Genomic DNA, 15,590 nt, shown 5'->3' with positions numbered 1-15,590 from the left:
CTGCTGTTCCTTACTGAGCAATTGAAATGTTAAAAATGTGCTGAAGGACCACCTTATCTGAGAGCCTCCAGTCCTTTCTGATCAGGACTTCTTGTCCAGAAGTCAGAGGTAGCTGAGAAATAAAACTCTCTTCTAAGAGCCCCATATTTGAAATGCAGGTGTAAGAGTATTTCCTCTATTCCATACTTCTCTACCTTATCTGTTCAACTGACGAGCAACCATGTTGCCAGAGGGACTTTCAGGTGGGTGTTTCTTTAGCTTTCATATTTATATGTTGAAAAGTATAAAGCAATGAGGACGAAGAACAGTGGTGCACACACCAAAGTCTCTGGGAAAAGAGCCCAAAGGCTGACACACATCTGGGTGCCTCTCCAGTGTTTCCCGAGTGCCAGCACTGACACTCGCAGAGTGCCAGTGTAGCTGCAGATATCCCCAGTTGGGCTTCTGTCACTCTCGTTTGCCAAACCACTTCCACAACTAAGCACAGACATATGTCACAGTAAAAAATGAAACTTGCAGCTTCCACTCAGATCAATAGGCAATGTCAGAAACAATATGCTTTGAAATACTGCAGCAGAAAATTACCTTGGTTGTGTTTACTGTCCATGAAAGCAAGACTGAGAGTACAGGAGAACGCAGTGTTTCTTCTTTCCACCCCCAGGCAGGAGGCCCGGCGGCCTGGGCCAGCCAGGGGGACAGGGGGGACGGGGCAGGAGCCCCGTCTCAGGGCCACCAGCTCTGCTGTCGCTCGGCGAGGAGCACCAGTGCATGGTGCATTGCATTTAAGCAACCCCATGGGCTGTTGCAGTCAGGCGTGGTAACGATCTGATGGCTGATACACGCACGTATACGATGGGACCAAACTCATCGGCGCTTTTCCTCTAAGCCAGCAAATTTTTTGTCAGTGCTAATTTGGTAGGGAATTGAAACAGCGTCCGAGAGACAAGGGCTTCAGTGTACCATCAGTGGTCTCGTGAGCGGTCTGTGGTTGCATTTACGTAGTAAATAATTGTCACTGCCCAAAGTAGAGTCTAGCTCTTCTAAATAATAATAGTGAAATTCAGATGTTTGGCTAATAGGAGTCCATATTTGTTTCTACTGTAGTTCTACTGTAGTGCTTTCAGCACTGAGCAATTAAACGAATGCTTTATATTATTTCAATACAATTATATAAGAAAATAGTTCTTTTACTGATTTCCACTTCCCATAGCTTACACAGGCAGAGGTGATTATCTTTTTCATGTTCTTTCTAAACTAGAATCAGCTTCCACTGATACAACTTAGTTCAGTGAAAAAAAACCCGTTACTGCAAATATTGGCACCTAAAACTAGTAAAATCATGTCTTTAAAAGTCTCAAAAAATTAGAAAAATAGGTTTTTGAAATCAATACGTCTGAAAGATGATTGGTTGATTGTCACACACTAAGCTTTGTCTCAAAATAGTGGAAAAGACTTAAAACTCTGAATTATTTGTCAATTACGTTGACAGAAAGTCATAGTATTGTACCTCTTAGATCAGCATATCACCAAAACACCTTTGCTTAACTGTATTTCCTTCTTCTAAAGAGAATATACTGTAGTAATTTTTGCTCCTGTGGGACTTTGGATCTAAACAAAAGGATAAAGCCAAACAAAATTCACCAAGTAATAAAAAAGTGGTATGAAGTTCTACCCTTATCTGGAAACCACTGTAATGATATAACTGGCTGGTCTAATATTTTTAAACAAGTTCAAAAAAGTTTGAAATATAATAATTAAATGCAAATACAGTCCTGATCTCAAAGACCAGAAGAATGCCTTTAAGCTAGTATTTATAACAAGAGCTCTTCAACTGAGCGCTCTTGTAAATTTTATCATACCTGAGGCAGTTTTCCTCAGTCGATTAGCTGGAAAGCTGAATATATCCCGAGGCAAACCAGACATCTAGTACAGGCTAAATTCAACTACTGGAGCTTAAATTTGGCTTAATATATCCCCACTTGGATCTGACTGTTTAATTCTCTTTCATATGATAACGTTGGTTTATTCATAGTCTGGACTTGCCACCTGAACAAACTGTACCTCATATCTTATTCTAATGCAATAAGAAAACTTTGCAAAAACCACAGAAGTTCCTGACTGAAAAATCAAATGTAAATTTGGGATTAAGAACTGTTTTGTAAAGTGACTACAAGATTAGTACAGAGAGATTTTTCCCCTAAGGAGTACTGCTTTTTACGATCATGCATTTTTTATACTCTGCAGAGACAGATGGGCTTTATAAAAGGATACAGCCTGCTACTCAAAAGGGTTTCAGTGGCAGCTGCACTTCTGCGTTTTTAACCTCAGTAGAAATTCATAGTCGATATTTTTCCAGAAAATATTTATATTTCTTCTTTTAGGACTATATCACCCCTTGGTGTAGTTCCAGTGGCGGCAGTAGAAATGGCTCTGAGATTAATCTGGCCCATTATTCCTATTTTAAACAGCACTTGAGCAGTAGGAGAGGGATAGAAAGGGAAAGGATGGATAATGTGCAAGCTTCTCATGAGTGGAATAAATCAAATCATTCAGAAAAGTTGCAAAAGTGTAAACGAAAGCACAGCAAATATTTTCTAGATAAAAGCAAATCTTTCTAAAATTTTCATTCCTTTTTTTCTAAATATTCAGTTTCTTCTCAGCTAAATAATAGATTGTTTCTTGCTCCTCTCTACATTATGCCGTACTGTCCATTATTGCAAGTTGCATATAACACACCTTCTGCCCCAGTTCATAACTTCAGGGAGTTTGTATGATGTCCCTATCACCATTCCCAGGAACTTCATAAATATTTATGACATTTTAAACTGTTCACACCCTACAAATTGTAGACATTGACAGCCAGTTCCCTTAAAACACCAACAATCCTGTATTGTTCACGTGCTATTGAAGATGAAAATGTTTCAGAAATTAACTGGGAAAATCATTTGGTTCAATAAATTTACTATTTATTCTAATTTTTTTTAACTCTTACCAGAAGCCTAGTTTCTGCTTTTATCAAATGTGATCCTTTTTTCTGGTAAATGTAAGTGTGATATAAACTAGTGCTACGGCTGTAGATTTGTCTGCATTATAAGCATATACATATTTTGAAGCCTGCTGATAGCATGATAATTAACATACTAGTTTTCTTATCTGTGCTTATTCCAACCGAATACGCGGAAGACAAACATTTCTATCCCAGACATGTATTATGAACCTGGGATTAGGTGAGGAGTTAGGAAAAATGAGTTTTGACTCACGTTCTTTCTCAGTTTATCTGTGAGACCTTCGCTAAATCACTTCTGCCCCAGTTTATCAACGTGTGCCGGCATACAAATATGACCATGGCTCCACAGGATAGTGGTTACACAATTTTTTGCTGGAAAAGAGAGACTTAGATTGAGACATTTTTTCTAGGATTGATCTGTCGTTTACCTTAAGTGGTCACTAGGTCAAATACAAACAAACCTGGAAGCAGGAACCAGAAACCCACGTCAGCCCAGGCATGTTCCCCCACCACCAGCCTGCAAAGGCAGGCTATAAATTTGGGCTTAAATCACCTAGGGTTATTTTTTTCAGTGCAGCAGCAGAGCTTCAACCCAAAGACTGGAGCGCACCTTCACTGAGAACAGCCTGTAGCTAGCAATAGCTAAGACCACCCTCTGGCATGGTGAGAGGCTCCAGTTTTGGGGGGAATTTCCCTGAAGACACAACAGAGCAAGTGCTGTTCAAATGCCTGTTCCTCTGTCATGTCTTCAAAGAAAGCAGCAGCTACTCTCTTATGTGGAACCTAATCCTATCAGTGAACACTAAGCATGGATTAAAATACCTACAGAACAAGCCTTCAGGCAACAGACGGGCTGCCCTCAGTCCCAGATGAGCAAGAGACAAGCAGCACATTGCATTGCTCACCCAAAGCAGGAGCAAGTCTGGGACATCAGCAGGGGCGTAACTCCAGGCATGGAGGAAGCTTTAGAAAGTGAAAGAACGTGAGGTGGTACTGGAGTTTAGGCATGGCTAAGGTGAAGAGCCAGCAGTGGAACCACTGCCTGGGACTTGGTGCCTGTTTTCTGTCCCAGCATCTTCCGGGCTGGGCCACAGTTTCACCAACCAGCTATCCCAACTGGCTCTCCACACCCCTGGCTGCATGGCTGTACCTGGCCATGCTTTTCCCTCATCAGCCTCAGTGAGAAACATTGGACTTTATTTAAGGGTGTAGCTGGTCGTGGACTTTGGGCCAGGACTTGTTAGCAGCTCTTCCTCCAGTGAGGCCTGGCAGGATCTTGTTTTATTGTGTTTTAATGACCACCATATCACGTATGCCTCATTTGCAAGTAATAAGGATGTTGGTTCCTGGGGTGCCAGGACGAGAAGCGAATGGAGATTTTGTTTGTTTGTTTAACTTTCAAGTCAGTAAATTCAGCCTGAGCTGTTGAAAGTCAAGCTGTTTGATTTTCCTGAGTGATGACTCAGTAATTACACCAGTCAAAGATTCAAGAGATCAGATTAGGCTTTGCCCTTTGTCTTTACTGGGAATACAAGGAAAGAAACAACTGAAATTTAGTAAAATAATTTCACAGTTGCACAAGGAGAAGAATCCAGCTTATTTCCCCATATCTCCCTCTCTATTGCAGAGCTAACAGTAGCAAAAGCAATTACAAATTCTTCACAGAAGTCAATAAGCACAGTTCTTAATAGATATTAGGAGATTATATTCTCAGTGTATATTCTCTCTGTCATTTTACAATCTTTTTGGAATAGAAAAATATGCTTCGATATTTTAAATAACACTAGAAAGAAGCCTACCACTATAAAACACCACCAAAATATGCTTTAGTTGAGTCTGAGTTGTTCTGAAACAAACCAAAGGTCCATCAGGATTGAATACTGAGGGGATGAAATAGGATTCAGACTAAGAATTAATCTTGTTGTCTCATAAGCATCTTATTCTCGCTCTAAAAATATATATCATTTTGCCCAGTACTTAGGTGTGAATGAAATACGTTGCTATAGAAGAATTTAATCAAGATTTTCAAAACAATGTGCCCATTATCTGATGTTATGTTCAACTGAAAATGAAAATTATTTTATGACCCTAATAAACAGTCAGAGATTGATTGTCGCACTGTTACAGATAGCTTAACCACTGCCAAAAAGGAATCCTTCTAAAGACAGGAAAAGTTTTCTACGCGTTCAGTTTGGACTTGGGAGTCTTAAGAAAATAAAAGTGGTTTCTGTTGTTATAATGTAAAGGTTTTTCAAGGTTTGGAAGGTGCTAAATATAGTGCTTTACCACTGACTAACAAACACATCTATCAAAAATTGTTTCCCATGACTTCTAAGTAAATAATATTCAGCACAACCCTGCTGTAATAAAACTGAGGGGAATTTTGCAGTAAGGAGCTTATCTTTACCATAAATCTTCCTTCATTATAGCATTTTGTCTGCCAAGAAGGCTTAGCTATAGAATGGCATACATCTGCCTTCGTGACAGATGTGCTATATGGAACCACTGTTGTTGCCTTAGTTTCAATGAAGGAGAATTGTGGGTAATTTTCAGAGATTGGCACTTTATCAACCGTTACTACTCTTGTCCTCAAAACGTTTTTGATCACATGTCAAAATCTACCTGTGTTTTAAGTCCCGTAACCCAGAGGGTTTGCAAGGCTAGCAGAAAGTGGGCAAAGGCACTAGAAAAAAGCTGTGTTTGGTAACGTCACCTCCATCCTGGGTAGTCCCCCTTCTTTGAACTATTCTGGGGGAAAAACCTTCATCAGAATGAACATATTTCATCTTCAAGGTCAAATGGGAATTGGCCTCACACCAAAGCCCCTGACGGGAACTCCGACTTCGGGCTGAGGAGGCACGTTGTCTCTTTCCCTGATAAAACAGCGTGTTCCTAAGTGGAGGCAATGCTGCTCATGGCCTAATGCAGTCTGGCTGGAAAGAACAGACAAACGTCTCGGAGGATGAGCCTGAAGGCCATCCTGGCCAAAAATACCATCACTAGAGTTTGGAAGACGTCATATTTTACCTACACGTTTAACAGTCATTCCAAAGCTTTGGGACCAGTTGGGTTTTAATAAAGTCCTTAAATGATGGGGCTCGTCAGCCCATTCAGGGTGAGGAAGCTCAGCCCTGGGCCGGAGTATCTGTAAGACTGTTTCCAGCCTTATGAAAGTGAGAAATTTCTCCCCATGGAGAAGCCTAAACGCAACCTTATTTTGTCCTTGCGATACCAGGACTTGCAATGGTGCAGAATGCAGAGAGGCAGCCGAGCGGTGTGTGCACTCACCTCTTCGCCGCTTCGTGTAGAAAGAGTATCTGATAAAAGACGCGAGCAGTAAAATTTAACCGGTTGTCTTTGGGAAATACTTACGCTGCTCCTAAGGAGTTACTATTTTTTCAAATTTAAATCTCTCATTCTGTTTTATTTTTCTTTTCAAAATTCCCAGACCAAGGGAAGCTCTCTACAGATTAGTAGACCACCAAATCTTCAGTATTTCATGTTTGGAATATGAGAGGGAGAAAATCTCTCTGAAACCTAAATATGTTCCCCCTCTAAAGACCAGACCCATTTTTGGGGAAAATATGCAAAAGTGTTCTCCTCAGGCTGGATGCTGTGTGCAGTTTCAGCTTAATGCACAGCTTTATAGCAGATGTAGAAAATAATCAAAATGGGGGGATTTCTGGGAATACTGGCAGATCTTTACTGTGACTGCAGAGCAGATCCTGACATACTATAACACTGTTTTTGTCTTAATTGTCAAAAGTAAGCTATAGAGAACAAAAATTCTTTGTTTGACAGAAAAGCAATTGCTATTTCTTGTAAAACATATAATATATTCCAGAAGACCTAAGGGTTTACTTTCCAATAAGGATAGAAAAAATGTGCGCCCCACTGTGAGCTCACAGTAAGGCTGTTTCATGTAAAAAGTTGGTAATTAGTCCCTGAGTGAATAAAGTAGAAGAGATAAGAGACTGATACTTACTGTAGCAACACAAAACACTTTTTCTAGCTGCTAGGATTTAAAGGGTGTCTGGGTGGGAGGGGGGGACCTATTCCTACTCATTTCATTTACAAGCATCTAAACCTCGGAAAATTATTTCTTGCATTAAGCTTAAACGTGTACTTTCAGTTGTTACTAACCAATGTAAGACTGATAGGAGACATTCCAATTCTAAAAAGCAGACAGGAATGAAGCATTATATGAACGCATAAAAGACTGTTGTGCTGTACACATCAGCAGCAGATTTCACGCTCATTGTACACCGCTGCCTTCAGCAGACTTACACCAGCATTGCTTGATGTTTCACCAAATTAACTCATTAGCATTCAAAGGATCTTTATCAAAAAGGAAATACTTGGAACACTAAATCACGTACCTTTAGCCAGAGTTATATAATAAATACCAAGAACAAAAACAAACCCAAAGCACAGGAAAACCTTCTACTTACAAACCAAAGTTATTATTTAATAACATTTGTATCACTATCAGCTAAATACTAAGTACCAGAAGCAAAAATTGAATAGCATTTCTTGTTCTACCTGCAGAACTTGGAGCTACTGGAAACAACTTAATATTCACATTTTCCTTTGTTGTTATTCATCTGTATTAGAGCTAGAGTTTGTGATTCTCTTTCAAAAATAAGTACGTAATTTATCTTGCAACTATGTGTTTGGCAAACCTCTTTTTCAACAATATACAAAACATCATGAGAGCTTCAGACATGACAACGGAGCTTTACACAGTGCTCTCAGCACATACCCTTTGACTTCTCTCTCTCTGTTCAGTTGGTCTCGTTTGCTTTACTGCAGCATTAATTGTTAATGTACGTGAGATGAGATCACTTGTCACAAGTCATATCCAAAAATCTTGGTTACTTCATGAAGACTCACTCCAAAATACATAAGCGGTCATCAGATTGCCTCTACATCCCCACTATTGTGATTGCGGTCCTGGAGAGATCTACACACAGATGAATTGTGTAGTGATGTCCTAAACTGTAATCATTTGGACTATGAGTATCTGATTCAGTACAGAAACAGTCAGGAAAAGTCTACATATTTTCACTGGTTAACTAATAACACCTTGTTTACAAGCACCGAGCCTCACCACAAATATCAAGAATTTGTGTAGAGGAAATACGTTAAAAGTATTTCCTCAGGCTGGACGTGGTATAGAAGCCCCAGAACTACTTTTTGTTTACTGCTAGTGTTAATTGGACTTGCTTTTACATCTGACTTCAGTGCTTATGTTGCCACATATGAGTATTTAAAGAACTGTCCGCTGAGATGAGGAAAAAAAAAAAACCAACACAGACCTTCTTCCCCCATAGTTCTGCAACTTCCATGCAATTCAGCCAGGCCATGTAGCTGATGAGCGTATAGGAACACCTATACAACGCACAGGTACACCTACTGCCAGGAGCCACCGATCCTCTATATGGGGGTAATATAGATAAAATATTATGCCTCCCTTTGACTTGGAGTATGATATCAATACAGCTGAAGACAGAATGCATCTCTATAAAACATACGTTGAATTCACCACTTTTGCAGGAAAATTCAGAAAATTTGCAATTCTCAGGTTTTGTCTCTTCTTGATGTTTGTAAAAATTGATTTTGTGATGTTGCCAGTAAATATATATTCCATGCAGCAACATTTAGACAGAGAGCAAAAATGAGAATGAACCTGGTTTTCCAAGAAGTCAGAACAATTTAATCTCGCAGTACGATTCAAAACAGACAGACAGCAACAGAAAGATGCTCTTTGAATTTAAAGGGGGTTGAATCAGCTAACAGTTTCTAAAACTTCCTGATGTTTGAATTTATTTTTAACAGGGGAAAAAAAGTTTGAAATACTGATTCTGAAATCATTATACATTTTATCTTGCTGTTTAACAGAGTTTAATCTCTAGCATAGTCCCTGTTTTCTGTGGGAATTTCTTATGTTCTAACAATTCATTCATGATTGCATTTTGCATCTGAAAGCAACCTGTTTAAAATAATTGTGATTGATAGTTGATACTGTTCCTTTCTTAACTTTGTAAAAATATGCTTAGAACACCCAATTTTTAAACCAGGTTACACTCGCTACAAAATACCTTGGGAGTTTTATGTAGGTATGTAAAATAATAAACAGCTGTATTTTGTGCGAGAAAATGCCCAGTGTAATACATGAAAACATGATTATCCAAACATCTCCGGAGACACTGGCAAAAAGACTTTGGATAAATGAGTTTGAATAGCTAAGGGACCAGGCATAGCACCTTTGAAGTTTCCAGTTCTCCTCACTCTGGATAATGCAAAGTTCAGACGACTCTCGTTGGACAGCCGTCATAATTTAAGCATTGCTAGCCAGTTCCTTAAGCCAGCTAGCAAAATTCGGACGGAGGTCGTGTCCCCAGTTCCCGAACAAGCAGCACAAATCTGGGAGCCACTTGCTTCGTTTCCACAGTGAAACCGGGACAGGAAAGAGGCAGGCAGTAACCACCACAGCAGGGAACGCTCACCCCGCCTCATGCAAGAGTGAACCTGAAGTGCAGCCGGCAGCCGGCACGCTCCGGAGAGGCTCCTGCTCAAAGCCTGTAACTCAGGCCCTGGAGGCTCTGCGTGCTACCCCGGGCTGCCAATGGGATCCTTGGCATCCTTCCTGTCCTCTTGTCCTGAAGAAAATATTTGCCTCCTCCAACCGTTTCCCTCGTGTTCCAGCACACAGTTATGTGCAGGAACCAATATTTGCTCTATTTAAAGTACTTCTAGGAAAAGGTGCAGTGAGACCCGATTTACACAGCCTCCCAGGCTGCTGATGGATTGGGGGACCAACGCGTGTTCCTGTTTTGCAAAGGAAAACACTCATTTCCCCTCCAGTCAAAGGCTGGCATTTACAATGAACCAAATTCCGCCAAATTCCCCATCTCCTGTGCTCCAAAAACATCCATAGAAGAGCAGGTTTGTCTTTATTCAAAGTGAATTAGCAGCATAGTTATGCTCAGTATCACCGTGCTTCAGCATTGCAAGAAACTGTGTTACAGTACTCTGCTGATGGTATAAATGATCAAACACCAGCCAAAACAAGTTCTCCCAGCAAGAGCACTTTGATCACTTCGCTCTTTCTGCATTATAGCAGCACTCTAATTTGCAGGCTTTAGAATAACTTCTGCATTCTCCAGACATGTCAAAAGATAATGCCATCAGAGTAATTTTTACACAGGGAAGCAAATAATGAGGAGTTAATATACTGGCATTTATCTCTGACCAGCATTTCCAGAGCTTGAACTTGCTGTATAGGAACAGAAGATGATCAGAGGTAAAGTCAACAAACTGTACCTGCCATACTGATGTAAATGCCCCTGTTGTCCAATACAAAAAAAAAACAACCAAAAACAAACACCAAAAAACACATCAGTGTTGGATTTCAGAAACCATATTCAGGTTAAAGGGCATGATTGTTATCCGGTATTCCACCCAAAGGACAATGATTTCATTTTATAAAGATCATTAGTCAGTGAAATATATATTTTAGAGAGTTTCTAGTAGGGAAGATTATTTTGGCAGTCACTGGAGTGTACCAGATGGTTCATTAACATAGGCTAGACAAGTCAAAGGCTTTCAGAATCATTTAGAAAATGTCAAACAGAAACAAGAACCCTGTCACTTTTTATTAGAATTAACTACATCATACCCTGGACACAGATTTCACCTTGGGTCAGAAAAATTAATACAGAATTATATGAATTGTGTAATATACTAGGTTAAAGATAGGGCTTCCTCTTGGGACTCATTTGCTAGCAATATATTATGGTCTTCCACTTTAGGAATCCTCAACCTTTCGTTTTGTAAGCTATGAAAAGAGCTGACCTTGCTCAGACTCCATTGGTGTCTAATTGATTTGAGGTACATGCAGAATTTCAACAAGACACTCCGCTAAAGCTCTTTTGTGATCATTTTCCCAGGGAAGTTGGCAAAAGGGTTCGCTGAATATTCAGCAGCTTGTAAAGTATGCTTTTGTCAGGAGGAAAAAAAAAAACACATCCATTTACTGCAACACTGCCTTCGTAAACAGGAATTAACATGCGACTGAATTGTTGTTATTTTTTTTTTTATTATTATCATTCAGATGTCAAAAATCTTGAGAACTTCCAGCTCGTGGAAGGTGTTCAGGAACAAGTGAATGCTGCTCTGCTGGACTACACAATGTGTAACTACCCACAGCAAACAGACAAATTTGGGCAGCTTCTCCTGCGACTACCAGAAATCCGGGCCATCAGTATGCAGGCCGAAGAATACCTCTACTACAAACACCTGAACGGGGATGTGCCGTGTAATAACCTTCTCATTGAAATGCTGCATGCAAAGAGAGCATAAATTATACCCATTAGAGCTTCTGCTTTCAAGGAAAAAAAAATGTATTCTGAACTGCTCCAAGCAACACTAATTAAAACGTGGTTTTAAGACTTTGCAAAATGGTATAATAATCAAATACTAATAGTAAATAAGTGATGTATCAGGGTATTTGTATTGCAAACTGTGAATCATATGCTACACATCCCCAAAGGAATCTATCTAGGACTTCATGCTGGAGTGAAGTGAACTTACCAAGTGGATACTATCACCAATGTCAACATGAAAAAGGACAGAACGATTCTTGTATATTTAACTCTGCTGATTGCCAATATGAAGAAACTTAGGAGAAAAAAAACTGATCCGTATTATCGAGCTAAGATAGTGGGGAATTTGAGCGCACTAAATTCCTTCACTGTATAGCAGGACTTCTAAAACAGTTATAATAGGTGCAAAACCGCATCTATAGCATCTTCTGTCATCCTTCCAAGGACCCAACACTTACTTCTCCTGTGATAAATGGTGTGGCATCCATTCAACAACCTGTAAGAGAGAGCTGGCGTCGGCCACGTGCTAGGTAGCATCGCCACCAAATCCTAAGAGGCTGGTTTTGACTGCCGGTCTCTCAGGCCCGCAAATCGCTGATATGAAGAGTCTGTTATCCAGTTCGCTTGGCATTCTTGCTATGTTCTGAAGTTTGTTTTGTCACGTGTTCATGTTGTTCTATCAGGCAGTATCCCTCTTCTACTACTGTTATCGGATAGCTATTAAACAGCTAAGATAAATATTCCAAAACAAGTTAGCCAATTCAACTATATGCCTAACTAGAGCAGTGGCTAAAATATGGCTCTGCTATATATTCATGGCCATTTCCAAATAAAGGAAATGGAGAGATTTTAGCCATCACAAACAATAGCTTCTTTGGCACACACACACACAAATAATTCCAGGACATCAAATACTGATGTTAAAAACCTAAAAATAACAACAAATTTTTAGAAACGCATTTAGCGATGCGAGGATAGACAAACGAATGGTATGACCTGATGATGCCATGGAGCTTATTAAGAAATGATCTTTAAAATTGCCGGTAATTAAGAAACGAAATTTCAACTCAAACGTCCGATATCTAATGAAACTTTTTAAAGTTAGGTAATACGCATCTTCTACGCAAAGAAAGAAGAGTGATACTGCTATGTCTATGTAGGCCAAAGTCTGCTGCAGAACAAATATTAGAGAAGAACAAACAATTCTCTCTCTGTCCAGATGAAGATATCAGTATTAACATGTAGTGCCACAGTTATAAGTCTTGCCTTATTTCATTATCCTTAAAGGTAACTGCGCAGGTGTGGATCAACATACGTGTAAAATAAAGTATTAATCTCTAACATTAACAAAAACATAGTGTTTACATTCTTTAGGTCCTGTGGGGAAAAAACTGTGATAAAATTGCAGAGCAGTGATTTCCTTATTATTTCTTTTAAATTGGTAATTATTTTACCAGTACTTAATTACTGTATGTCGTGAGACACTAAAATCAATAGGGGTATTTCATTTTGACTTTAATTTTTGAGATTATCGGCTGCACAATCACTTGTAGAAACTGTATAAAATCCTAATCCTTTAATTTTTTTCATGAAGATTGCTGGCTTTTGAATAGTTTATTTATATTGTATATGATAGTTTCCACTGTAGACAATTATGATGCTAATTTATTGTTCTTTGGTTTCATCTTTGTATAAGATATAGCCAGAATGAAGAAGCCAAATATATGTGTTTACTGTAGCATGTCTTCAAGTTAGTGGAACATAGTTCAGGGACACACAAGGGTCTTTACAAATTAAAATCATTCACTTGATTAAATGTCTGTAAATCTTCATAATCCTAAATGTAGTTTATTTAAATCTATTGTAAATTATGTGAGTTATAGCTTTTTCTGTTTCATGTGAACTTGAAAAGGTGCATTTCGCTTATTTTTTTCCAACCATTCATACATTGTATACCAAAGACATCGGTTATTACATCTGCATTAGCACAAAGCACACCATTTTAATCGCCTCTATTAATCGGCTCTAACATTCTGTCCATGCACAGGGTACAAACACAGCAAAGCCTAGTGTCTGCGACTCCTAGATGCCTGTCTTATATCACAGAACACACGTACTGTCGTACGGACCAAAAGCAAACCAAGCGCAGCTCCCTTAGTCGTCCCACACAGCAGACATGCAAGCATTATTTAAATAACAGCGTTCTCCCTCAAACAAACTAAATTAACAGAAAGTAAGGTGCGGGTGGCAGTTGGCTGTGAAATACGTATACCCACGTGTACCAGATAAGTGTGGTCATTCCTTCCTTCTTAACAGAAAAACAAAGCATATTTCAAGTGTTTGCATTTGTATTTTCTCTTTTTTTCTCTGTTGAAACGCTACAGTGACTCTCACTGAATATTAAAGAAAAAAGCTTCAGAAAAGGTTGCTAACTGTATTCACAGCACCATTATCTATGTACGGGACAAGAGAATTAAAATAAGGTCATAGAAGAAAAGAAGAATGTTTCATACAGTTTAATGGAAGCAATTTCAGACAAACTAACATATATTTGCCCACATCTGTCGTTCCGAGAATCCCACCAGATTGCCCAAAGTACACGAGCAAAAAAAAAAACCCCAACAAAAAAACAAAAAATCACCAAAAAAACCCCTCATGTTAATTGTTAACTACTCTGTAACCAGACATTTACTTCTGACTGCCTTATTGATTACAGGACATATTAGCAAAAGCAGACTGAAATTCAAAGGGTTTGGCTTTGACTGGTTTATTATAGTTGTTCTGTGTTTGTAAACAGACAATCTGTAAAGTCTGACTATTTGTATTACAGATGTTCTGCAGCTGCCTTGGATTTAAATCCATGCAACTCTTAGAATGTGCAGTGAGTTACTTGTTGAAGTTGAAGTTCTCTTACTGTATCGGTGAAATACATATTGTCATGTCAGTTCTTGCCAGGAGTTTCTCATCGCCAATGGAATTTTTATTTTTTTTTTCAGTATTTCAATAAATATTGATATGCCCATGCTGATTACTTTATAATTGTCTTTATAACAACATCACTCCACCGAAACGAAGCACCAGTCAAAAATCAGTTATTCAGACGAGGAGAGTAAAATGCAGGAGAAATAAGAGCGCCAAGGAGAATTTGACGTAGAGCAGAAGACACAAATGTGGAGAGCGGCACCTTCAAAAGCTCAGACCACGTGGGCGAAATTGCCTGGGCTGAAGCAAAATAAATACAGCTAAACAGATCAGAAAAGCTGAATCTCTAATCCAAAAGGAATTTACCAGTTAATACTTACAAATTAATACATTTCATCTCATACCGCACACAATCTTCGCTTTACATGTTACCCATAAAGAGTTAAGCAGCCAAAGCATCGGAGGGGGGGGGGGGAAATGACAGAACAAAAGAAAATCAGGTAACAGGATCCAGCGGAGCTCAGGATAACCTCTCAGCAATGTAAATAACGCGGCAGGGCCAGGGGCAAACCCGCAGCTTCCAACACCACTGCCAGCGGAGGCTGCCAAGGAGACAGATGTTACTGCTACTAGGGAAAAATATTTTCCTAAAGTTGCCCTCTGGCTCATCTGATTGCCGTTTCGAGAGCAGGAGGTGAAGCGGTCCAAGAGAGCTTGTCAGCAGTACCCTACTGTTTTGAGACCAAGTCCACTGCTCCCCCTGAACTGCCCGGTAGTTGAAAAGGGGCTCTTCTCCGAGGTGCCAAATGCAGTGCTTCAAGAGGGAAAAACAGGGCTATAATTAGTTATTTACAAATCCTGTGCTTGAACGAAACAAAGCTGGTTCAGTGTCGCAATAAAAACAGAGTAAAACAAATAGGATTCGGTGGCTTACAGGTGAGGAAGGATTATCTTAGCTTTTAGGAATCGTAACTGAAACCCATGATTTTGCGTAAGACCCAGGGGAGATTTCAGGGTTGATATATGTTAGATAGTTTTTCTTACGAGACATATATTTTTGGGCGATACATTTAATATATACACTATGCATTTAAATTATGAGGGCATTTATTTTTAACTTGAGTTTGACACTGGTTCTGGAACAATCTGCTGTATGTTTTTATTGGAAACATGGAGTGAGTTCAATGTAACACAGGTCAAGTCAGTACAATACTTAGTGATCTTGACAATTTCCTGGAATACTGAACAACGCTTTTTATTAACCCCTGGTTCGA

General features: G+C 39.3%; 1 protein-coding gene across 2 annotated transcripts in view; it reads left to right on the top strand.

Annotated features, from left to right (window-relative positions):
* Nucleotides 1–14,415, top strand: part of NR5A2 (nuclear receptor subfamily 5 group A member 2) — a 99,599-nt gene extending 85,184 nt beyond the window's left edge. For both annotated transcript variants that reach the window (XM_076337974.1, XM_076337973.1), the window contains one exon: nt 11,124–14,415. In XM_076337974.1, the coding sequence (XP_076194089.1) occupies nt 11,124–11,371 (248 nt within the window). In that variant the 3' untranslated portion in view covers nt 11,372–14,415. The remainder of the gene's footprint in view (nt 1–11,123) is intronic.
* The last annotated feature ends 1,175 nt before the right edge of the window (nt 14,416–15,590 follow it).

Source organism: Aptenodytes patagonicus, chromosome 5 (assembly GCF_965638725.1).
Source record: "Aptenodytes patagonicus chromosome 5, bAptPat1.pri.cur, whole genome shotgun sequence".
In the NCBI taxonomy this organism is placed as follows: domain Eukaryota; kingdom Metazoa; phylum Chordata; class Aves; order Sphenisciformes; family Spheniscidae; genus Aptenodytes; species Aptenodytes patagonicus.
The sequence above is the reverse complement of the archived record's forward strand: the minus strand, read 5'-3'. Positions and strand labels throughout refer to the sequence as shown.